The sequence below is a fragment of the Taudactylus pleione genome, unplaced genomic scaffold (genome assembly GCF_031769625.1).
Source record: "Taudactylus pleione unplaced genomic scaffold, aTauple2 ptg000296l, whole genome shotgun sequence".
In the NCBI taxonomy this organism is placed as follows: domain Eukaryota; kingdom Metazoa; phylum Chordata; class Amphibia; order Anura; family Myobatrachidae; genus Taudactylus; species Taudactylus pleione.
In genome coordinates this window covers 10,577,630-10,588,837 of record NW_028284698.1, presented here as the reverse complement: position 1 = coordinate 10,588,837, position 11,208 = coordinate 10,577,630, and the positions used below count along the sequence as shown (strand labels likewise).

The following is an 11,208-nucleotide window of genomic DNA, read 5'->3' as shown; positions in this document are numbered from 1 at the left end:
TATTATAGATGATCCTGCCCACTATGCCAATAAGTAAGGGTGTGTAGAGCTAGATAGTAAGAGAGAGACACCTCAAATTCCTGACTCACCATGATGTAATCCAGTTGTATTCGGAGAATGTAACTCAGGCCTCACTGATGGACGCAGCACTGATGCGGGAGAAGAGGATCCCTGCCTTGTACACCGGCCTTGGATTTCTGTAAAAGAAAAAGAAAGGGCATTTCTGCGAGAGCAGCACCATTCATGTCCCTTACCAAACAATACTCACCAAGTAACGAGTTCATCTGATGACCTCGGTGGAATCCTTGCTCCTTCTCTTCATGTGTATGATGGTGTTCCACTAGCTGGCTCTCACTGATGTTACCAAATGATCTGTGGACAGAACACACCTTATTACTTATCCTGTCCCTATTCTATCTCTGGTGATACACTCTACAACCATTTACATGCAGCCCTGGCTGTTACACTCTACATGACATACAATAACCCAATCACCCACTGCACTGATCACTTCCATTTTGGGTACATACCAGCTAGAGTACATTACTAGCGTCTTTCATAAATGCTCTAATAAATTCTCCAGCATTTGTTCCCCCTGGATCACGCACCATAAGGTCCCGTGAAACAACTGATTTTGCATGGTTCTCTTGCTTCTTCTGAGGTGTCCATCCTCTGCTAATGTCCCTGACAGGCCTCTTCTCCTCTCCTCATCCCCTATCCTCCATTTCCCCCATTTTATTATATCTCTTATGCGTAACTCAAGCTGTATATCAGTTTAGTTAATAATCTCAAGACTGCTATTGTTTCTCCATTTAGTCTTGTGAGAAGCCTATTGTACACCTTTCACCATGAATATTGATTATTACTGCTCCTTACTGTACATCATTGTTACTAGCTCTAGCTCCCTTTTTTCTCTCTTTATCCTTGTTTACAAATAATAACACATAAATATATTATGTACATACATGCAGAGACCTCCATTGGTGTAACCAGCAGTGCTGCTGCCTGAGCTCTGTGTACTTATAGGCAGGGTGGCTTTGGCAGGGTTCTCCAGGTGGAGTTGGTAAATGAGAACCCATGAAATACTGCCTGGTCCTTAGATGTTATTGGCTGTTTGCTGGCCTCTGCTGCTTCCAGACTTTCCAGGTGGTTCTTTCTGCATCCAGAGTGAGGAATGGCTGGCTACAGAAAGAAGAAATAAGTGATTATTGCATCTTTCATTTCAATGTGTAAAGCTGCATACACACGTAAAGATTTTCTGTCCAACCATCCAACTAGTTGATTGGTTGGATTGAAAATCTGGTAACGTATGGGAGTAACTGATGATCAGTGATGACCACTTTATTTCCCCCCATTCATTAACATAAACATAAAGGGCTCTATTTACTGCAATCCGCATTGGTAATACAAATTGTAGTGTGATATTACTGACTGAGGGCCCGATGCATAGCGCTCGCAAGCGGGTCGATGGTGGGGTACTGCGCTTGCGACGGATGAGACCCTACCACAAGGGTCTTGTCGCAAGCCCCGATGGTCATGATGGTCAAAAAAAAAAACGCCCTGATTCAGAGCGAACGCTCTTAAAGAGTGTCCGGCTCTGAATCAGACCCAGGCAATATCTCAGGGATTTACTACAAATCCCTTGCAGGGACAGAGTTTGTGAGAAAGCTCTGTCCCTGCGAATCCCGTCCGTACACCAGCCACTGTTTTTTCGCAAAAAAATTAAAGTGACCAGTGCCCCGCGCATGCACCAACCGGCCGCCGCTGCTACCCCCCCCTTGGCGCTAAGCCCCGCCCCCATTGTTAAGCCCCGCCTTTCTCCCCCAAAGTGCAATATGAAGGCTAAGAAGAGCCCCATTAATAGTGGAAATGTTCCCTTTGCACAAAAGGAAATGCACCATGTCCACCCTTATCTCCTTTCCAAAATATCACTCTGAGAATGTAAATCTCAGACCTTACTGGTCTGGAAATATAGGAGTGCCAGTATACCTAGTCCCTGCTCCCTAATGAGCTCCCTTATTCTGCTTGTGCTAACTTGTGGTCTTCCACAGATGCCGACATCTTGCCTTGATGGAAATGTTGGTGCACTGGTTGCTCACAGCTGATTTTACTCAGTGCAGCGTCTGTGTTATGTTTTGCCAATGATACAGAGGAGGAAATCTCTTTGTGACCTGGACCAGCATTTATGAGAATGAAGTCGGCCAATTCATTAGGAAAGAGTGACACCGCCTAGGCACAAGGCACTGTGGGGTTTATTAAGTAAATGAAATAAAGGCTTTTGTCCAGCAGTATTTTTCTAATAACAATGCTGCAGACCCCAATGGTTTCAATAGGGACTGCACACAAAACTCTGTTTAAGAAATTATAGAAGCAAAGCTTCTCACTATAATAAAACACTATGTAAGGATGGCATTATGTGTACCCTCAGGGGAGATAAGCAGGAACAGACCAATCTCTTCCTGCTCTCCCATACTGCATTGCACCCCAGGCTACTTTGGGGCAGAAGGGTAAAAGATGGCAGTGGACTCTGTTATCTCCCGACTAGGGGCCTGATTCAGAGCCGGACGCTCTGACCAGAGCGCTCGCTCTGAATCAGGGCCCTCCTCCATGAAAATGGAGCGGCCTCCTGGCTGCTCGTATAGCTGTGGGTGACCACCTACAGCATATGTGAGCGGCCAAAAAGATGGTCGCGATGGTCTTGACCATCGCGACCATCGGACTTGTGACGGAGACCCTGCAGTAGGGTCTCCCTGCCACAAGCCCTGGAGTGATTTTGGCTCTATCAGAGCCAAAATCACTCCCACTGACATCATTAGTGATGTCAGTGGGGCCGGCTTCAGACGGTAGGCATTCCCATGGGAACGCCTCTGTCTGGCAAGCACGCCCCCGGCACGCCCACCAAAGGGGGCGTGCTGTCAATCAACATCGACAGCACGCCCCCTTTGGTGCGAGGCCCGGAGTGATGGAAAGCCCGTCGCTCCCCGGGTCTCGCGCATGCGCACGATGGAGCTCACTCCGTCGTACGCATGCGCAGTGGGGAACATCAACCCGCTTGCGAGCGTACTGCTGCTCGCAAGCGGGTCTGAATGATCCCCAAGGTCTGTCCCAGAGCCCAAAAATATAAATATGGAGATAATAGACAAGAGAAAAGAGGTGATGCTGTTATGCCGCTTTTCACGTTCCTTTTTAAATAGAGCCCTGTGTGTTCTTATAAACTTATTATGAGGGTCAGGGGAATCACACCTGAAATTGGTCACAGATGTGAATTCAGCTATAGGAAAGTATTATCAAAGTAATAAAAATCATTTCTTATATACTGTATGTCCACTTGTAGAAAGAAAACCCTTATAAATGTGTCTTGTCAGTAATTACTGTATAGTCCTGATCACAAGAATATCTTATTTAAACATTTCCATTTATAATTATGTAAAAGTAGCCAGGTGGCACATTAGTCACATTGCAGCCTCTTGGCACTGGGGTCATGAGCTAAATTTTCAGCCAAGGCCCTATATGCATGGAGTTTGTATGTTTTCCCCATGTTGGTGTGGGTTTCCTTCCAGACTCCAAAAACACATTGATAGGTTAATTGACTTCTGATTACAATGTACATGTGTGAGTGTATTAGAGAGAGCTGGTAGAAGTGACAGGTGCACATCTCCTTATATCTATGTGACTGACACTTATACATCATCTGCTGATCTGCATTTAGTTACAGGCTGCCCAGGAGCTCATACAAGTTCTGTGTTATACTTACTGGAGCGGGTATGTACGGGGGTGCAACTTCAAGAGCTTCAATTGAGACCCAGTCAACATGCTGGAAAAATGGATGGTGGCGGATCTTTCCATGCACTCCGAGGCGTCTGGTCGGATCTTTATCGCGCAGCTGAAAAAGTGATTTGTATTTAATTTAGTGACTTTAATTAATACAGCAGAAGTGCTCAGCACAATCATGTTATACACATTTCTGCTGCCTGGCACAGAGGAATATAAAGTGATCTGTCCATGGCCACAGTATGATAACACTGAGATTCTATCTGGGGACTGTAGCATGTCTCACATTGGGCCTGATACAGAGGAGGATGCATTTCATACATCAGACAAAAGTGCCGGATGTTATAAATGTGTGCATGGGTCTGAGACGCACTGAGCCAGCATCCTGATGGTTACCGCCATCTGTATCACAGTGATAAATGGTATGTTAAATTAAACATCTAGGATTTCCCTCATGCTGTATATAATGTTATATAACGTTATCTATAGCCATTAGAATTGTATAAATGACAGAAATACTTCTAAACGTAATATCTGGTTACCTTTACAATGATGTCTCTGGCTGCTGCGCCTGGTGCTTTAAATAGCTTACGTTGGAAGGTAAGTCTGCTGGTGATCATTTGGGTTAGGATGACACCAAACGAATACCAGTCAGCACCAGCGTTGTAGTTCTTGCCAGACCGCATCTACCAGAAGAGAGATAATAGTTATTATGGCTGTCACCAGTCCCTTTCTAATGTACATTCTTTTATCTCACTGCCCCAGTCCATCACTCTATATAATAAGTGTTTATGTGGGGATAGAATACATGGAGGTAGAATAACAATACAATGTAATGCTCCAATTCAGAACACTGATGAGTGACTGTGCAAGCTTGTAATGATATTGGCATGTGCTGGGTTGTATGGGGAAGGCTGCATGTATACTATACAGGCATTACTATTACTCCGATCTTTATTTCATTATTTATATATCATGGATATTTCCCTGACCTGGGATATCAGGAATATAATAATAGTTACTATCTAGTCTCCTACCTTACTCACCTTTTCTTACTATTTACATAGTAACATCTCAAGACAACATTATAAATCACGTGACGATGATGGCCGTCATTATAAAGATCCAAATAAATAACTAAGAACCCCTTGTTATCCCCTCATAATGTGTAACCAGTGCTATAGCCAGGACTTGGTACAGCTAAAGCAGAGCGACCACCAGGGGGTGTGGGGAATAGCTCTCTGCAGTGTTGGGTCACCAGTGATCTTGCAGATACAACTGTAACAACGTAATCACATATGAGAGCCTGACGTCTCACTAAGAGATCTCTGACAATGGCTAATGGGCCTGATACAGAGATGTACCCAATGCCAATGTTTCCATAAGTGAAGCGATTATTTGCCACTGCACAGGCATCATGGTACATTACGGTAGTCGGTATGCAATCGGGAAGCCGGCTGCTGGAATCCCGGCAGCCAGCTCCACGACTGCTTTATCCCGCCGTGGGATAAATGACCGGCGTCTATATCTAGATGCCGCTCATTTCCCCAATGCCCTGATCGCGGGGGGGTGGAAGGGTTAGGTTTAGGGCACCGGGGGGGGACTTAGGGTTAGGCACCCCCCCGGTAGGGTTAGGCTAGGGGGAGGGAGTGTTAGGGTCGGGCACCCCCCCTGGGGGACTTAGGTTTAGGCAGCGGGGAAGGGGGGGGTTAGGGTTAGGCACAGGGGAGAGGTTAGGGTTAGGCACCCCTATGGAGGGTTAGGGTTAGGGGGTTAGGTTAGATTAGTTCATACTTACCTTACCACAATCGGGATTTCCAGCGCTGTCGGGCTTCCGCTGCCGGGCTTTGCTGTTTTGTCAGCCTGCCGCTGCCGGGATTCGAACTCCCGGCCATGCGGCAGCCGGGATATCATACCGATTCTCCGTAGTCACAAGCTGTGCAGGTAATGTACAGGTGTTCTTACAGTGTGCCTTTTGTAACCATATTGCCTTACACCAGGCTTCTCTATGAAATGGGAGCAGTTACATGAGTAACAGTAGGAAATCCTGTGCACCTCACCTCAGGAGCGATGTAGCCAGGTGTTCCTGCGTATCCATTGGCTGTTCTGTCTCCCAGCATGTTTTCAATTGCAAGACCGAAGTCTGCAATCTTCAGATGACCCGTTTCAGCAACTAGAATGTTTTCAGGCTTGAGGTCTCTGTGAAGAAAAAAAACTCTTTGTATGCATTATGCAAATATTATTTTGATACATTAAATGATGTGTACATTCTAAATATTAGTAGTTTTGGATGTAGGTTTAGGAGCATTGACTAGAGTGCCAACTCCTTATATTGTCATTATGAAATTAGTGTCTATATGATCCCACTATTTTATGTACATTTATATGGGTTCAGCAGAATTCTTTTAACCATTTTGCAGCTAAGGTCGAGTAGGACCCGTCTTAAGCAATGTAGAGGTTCAAATTGGGATGGGGAAGTTACCTAACATTCCCCTCTTATAGTTGATGTTGCTTGGACCTGGAAGGGAGTGGGGCTTGATGATGTCATCTTGTCGGCCCTGTGATGTCATTAATCATCATTACTCTTCTAGATTAAACATTGAAGAACTTTTTAAAAGCTAAAAAATAGGGGAACGAGCATTCTGAGTGCTCTATCTGCTCTATCCTGGCATCCACAGATTAAGAGGGACCCTCATATGAAAGAAGAGAATCTCCCCTTTCAAATGATTTGATTCCAGAGAAGTTATTCTGTGGTGAATATCGGTGATCACCAGAGAACACATCTGAGCTCCAGAGATTATTATAAAGTCCAGGGATAGGGGAATATATATCCCATCCTGGCTTGAATAAACTCAGGGGCATCTTTATTTGAAAGAGGGGAGTCCCCTCTTTCAAATAATGTGGCCTCTTTGTGGTTATTATCTGGTGATCACCAGGCAATATCAAACTGCACTGCAGAAATACTAGTAGACCTGGCAGATAGGGAAGGGTACTTAACACAATTAATTTCCCCCATCCAGTGGCGCTGAGAGGGGGGGCGGGTATTAATTACCTGGGCTTGTTGGAGGGTACCGGGTCTGATGCTGCCCCCCTCTCTCTTATCTGTCAGCAGCCCAGCTGCAGTCTCCTCTCCTCTGTCATGCCCCCCTTGGCAACCTCATGTAAAAGAGGAATTTTCTTGGGGTAACCTCATGTAAAGGAGGAATTTCCCCTCTTTCAAAAATGTGTAGTTTTTTACTTGTGATCACCTGACAATAGCACCCTATGCTATAGAAGTGTAATAAGTCAGGGCTGGTGTGCTTCTAAACCCCAGATCTCCCACATGCTGGAATCAATTAATACAACGGTCCCCTCATTTGATGCGATAGATTGTCTATGTATCAGAGTGCTATACCTTGTTGAGCTGCCATATTATTCCTGCACATTTGGGCCTGAATTGTGTTGCCCGCTGCTCTGTACATGGCTGCATCTAGTGAATTATAGCAAACCGCATATGTATTATGTACGCTACCATATTTGCCTATAATTCTTAGTCAGACAGACCTCTGCTGTTTCTCTCTGTATGTGGAATGGGGGGATATACGGAGAATAATAGGAGAGATAGAATGCCATGGGCATGTAGCCAGAGGTACCATCCTGTTCTGAGTCCTGCAGATGGATCTCCTGCACCCAGCATGGGATAGTGTAAGTGCCAATACCAGAGATGACGGCTGTGACTGCGTATGGAAAATCAATGGGTGGCGCAATGTGCACACAGGATGACGTGCGCTTACTCGCAATAACATCCTGTTACCAAAATATGTGCATTGGAATGTGGCCGCATACAGAGCTGCTTGTGACATAGAATCAGGCCCTTTATGTGTTTCATTCATACACGTAATAGAGAAAATGCATTATCACTTTCTGTGCAGCTTCTGTTTTGGAAACCTGTGTAGAATGCATTATGATGCTGGTCTGGAAAGGTGGATTAATGGTTACAAAATAATGCATACATTTTATTTTGGTTCACACTGTTTTGCAATTACAATAAAAAAAACATTTTATGCCATTGTTGGTAGATTGGCTTTTGCCTTGGTAGGAGAAATAAGCAAACTAATGCTATTACCAGGAAAGTCAGAGTCTTCAGAAAAAACTAGGTATGATTTGTGTGTACACCATAAATAATGACTGATGTTAGATGCTGGAATGTGACCATTACAAAAGTGCCAAAACTGGATCAGCAGTAAAGGGGTTAAAAACCTGTGTGCGATTAATATTCTCCACAAAGGATTCCAATTATTGCTGCAAGCAAAGGCGGAAAAAAAAATATCTGTTTTGCACTGAAAGTAAATTTAGTATAATGCCTCTGCCGTGCCACAAGCCTAATTCACAGAATTTATTTTCCCCTCCACTTGGTCACATTTTCTCTTTTCTTCATTAACAGATCTATGGGCCCAGGTCCCATTTGTATAAAACACCATTACCATTAATGATAAATTATGCATACACAGTATGTGAGATAAGTTACATAAATGTGCTGTGATAATAGAACAGTGGCTGGCATGTCACTCTTGTACATCTTTTGCCTTTGGGCCGGCCTATCTTATACCACTTACACACTGAAAATTAAAACCCTGTGTAATTCACTTTTACCCGGTAATTTCCTAAACAACCCGGGATTTTTCCCTGTGTGAAAGGGTCTCCGACCCTGGTTTTTTGGAGGGTCGTAGACTCGGGAATTAAGTCCCAGGTTGACCCTTTCACACAGGGAAATAACTCAGTGTATACTGGGCCTGATTCAGAGACGGACGCTCTGAACGAGCACTCGCTCTGAATCAGAGCATTTTTTTGTTTGTTTGTTTGGCCTCCTGGCCGCTCGCATAGCTGTGGGTGACCACCCACAGCTATTGCGAGTGGCCAGGTTGATGGTCGTGATGGTCAAGACCATCAGGCTTGCGACGAGACCCTTGTGGTAGGCTCTCGTGGCTGCAAGCCCCAGAGAGCTGCTGGCTCTAAAAGAGCCAGAAGCTCTCCCACTGACATCACTGGTGATGTCAGTGGGGCCGACCCCAAATGGCAGGCGTTCTTTCGGGAACGCCTCCGTTTGGCCATCCACCCCCCCCTGCCCGCCTACCAAACGGGGCGAGCTGTCAATCACCATCGACAGCTCTCCCCCTTTGGTGCGAGACCCGGAGCGACGGAGCACCCGTCGCTAGCCGAGTCTTGCGCATGCGCACGACGGAGCCATACTTGTTGATGAAAACACACTGATACTTTTCAGAAAATCCATGTAGCTATAGGGATCATTGTGTCTTATATAACCAATGCAGGGAAATAATACTAAAGATCACATTTGAATGTATATATCTCTGTTTTTATTTTAATATAACAACTTCATAATGGGGGTAAGGTGCAATTAGGGAGATTTCTAGACTCTTCGGGGAGACAGGGAGATTCCTACTATTTCAGGGAGTCCCCCCGACAATGAGGGAGAGTAGGCAAGTATGGGCCACAAGTAAAACATCCCCATATCAGGCAGCTGAGAAGCTTCTGGATAGAACCTCTGAATAATGTGAGTACAAATTTTTTAAAACTCTCCTCACCCACAAATCCCAGTAACAGAACAAATGACTTGTGCAGAGAGATCCTATATGTGTTCTGGGACTACAGAGTGAGCATTACTGTGTAAGAAGCAGTGTGTAAGATGTAGGTGGAAATATCGGCAATGAATAAATGCATAACATGTAAATATTCTGCATAATACAATCCATACTTATATAACATCATTATACTATTGTTATGTTGTAGCTATATAATTACCGATGGACAATGCCCTTGGAATGGAGGTATTGTACCCCACATACAATCTCCGCTCCATAGAACCTGGTAGAAAGAGAATAAATCAATGTGTCATTGTTAGGATGGTTACATATTGGCAACACATTTTCTGACAATGTCTCTGATATTTGTTTTATATAATTTCTCTTTGGTGATACCTATCACTAATCTAACTGTGGTCTTGATTCAGACCTGGTCACTAAGAAGTGTTCGCTTGTAGCTGCCGATGGTTCGCATTGTGAGCGAAAGCGTATGCATCGCAGTGCGTGTGTGCAAACCACTGCAAAAGATCGGGAAGGGTGCGCTTGCCGAACATAGACAGCCCAGCAGAGTGAGTGACAGGAGAGGCCGTTTGTGGGTGGTAACAGGGGCTGGCCACTAGAAACGGGGGAGTGTAGATGTGAACGCAGGCGTGCCTGACTGAAATAACGCAGTTTCAGAGGCGTGCATAGTTAAAAGGAAGCGTCATTGTACAGATCATCTGGCTGTTTTTTACACTCAAGTGATCGCAGTGTTTGAGGTAGGGTATAGACTACCTCAAGCGCTGCGTTCGCTTTCGATGGTACCCAATGTACCGATGCTTGCATACACTTCCTGGAGATGGGATGGCATTAGGGGCGTCTTAAGACAAGATGGTGGGGACGTCTGCATACACGAAGTGATCGCATGCCAAGACATAGAGGGCGTGCTTATGCCTTGCCGTGCGATCACCTGCCGTGCCGTCACTTAGCCGAATTTGCATACACTGGGAGTGAAAGAACGCATCCAGCGAGCGGGTCTGAATGAGCTCCAGTGTTCATAAGATTGACCAACTTGCACGCCCAAAGGCAAATAGCACCTTTCTATGTGATAAGCTCCACCCAGCTCAATCCTAATTGGATGGGGTTATACCCATGTGTCCTTCTCCCTGCATCTGACAGCTGTCTCCTTTCCTAATATAAAGCTGACTCGCCCCGCTGTTCTCTCTGACCTGCCTAATGGAGCCCAGCCTGAGATCTGGCAACAGCAGTGAGAGCAGAATCTCCTCCAAACACATGTGGTGAGTAATATATGTATACATTACTATAGGGACATTCCTCATCAAGTGACCAATGCAACTTACCTTACTGCTTACTTTTATTCTCAGCACACATTTATTACTATAAGAGTGTGTCCCAAATATACATCTCTTGTAGCTTCTGCTTTAGAAGTGTTTGACAATGTAATAATGAGGCTAATATTGGCATTGGTGAACATATGATTCTGAGTGGGACCCAGCCACATCCGTGTGCAGGGCTGCCACCAGAAATTGTGGGGCCCGGGACTGATAAAATAAGCAGGGCCCCCCACATGTTTCTGCAACTCCTGCCATGCAGTGTCTTTGAAGTTCCAGTGAGCCCCCCTTCTGTCTCCCCAGCCAACCCCCTTCTGTGTCTCTCCAGCCAGCCCCCCTTCTCTGTCTCCAGCTAGACCCCCTTTTTCTGTGTCTCCAGCCAGCCAACCTTCTGTCTCTCCAGCCCCAGTCCGCCCCCACACTTACCTTGTTCTTGGTGCTCTGAGACCTACTCATGCGACATGCTCCTCCATTTCAGAGGCGCGGTGTCACGGGTGAGGATGTGGGTAGGTGGCGAAGTGGACGGG

General features: G+C 45.5%; 1 protein-coding gene across 1 annotated transcript in view; it reads right to left on the bottom strand.

Annotated features, from left to right (window-relative positions):
* Window positions 1-971: 971 nt before the first annotated feature.
* Window positions 972-11,208, bottom strand: part of LOC148511711 (protein kinase C delta type-like) — a 32,806-nt gene continuing 22,569 nt past the window's right edge. The window contains exons 4-8 of the mRNA XM_088482917.1: window positions 9,571-9,633; window positions 5,832-5,970; window positions 4,314-4,457; window positions 3,755-3,883; window positions 972-1,182 (exon numbers count right to left, since the gene is read on the bottom strand). Of these exons, the coding sequence (XP_088339043.1) occupies window positions 1,021-1,182; window positions 3,755-3,883; window positions 4,314-4,457; window positions 5,832-5,970; window positions 9,571-9,633 (637 nt within the window). The 3' untranslated portion in view covers window positions 972-1,020. The remainder of the gene's footprint in view (window positions 1,183-3,754; window positions 3,884-4,313; window positions 4,458-5,831; window positions 5,971-9,570; window positions 9,634-11,208) is intronic.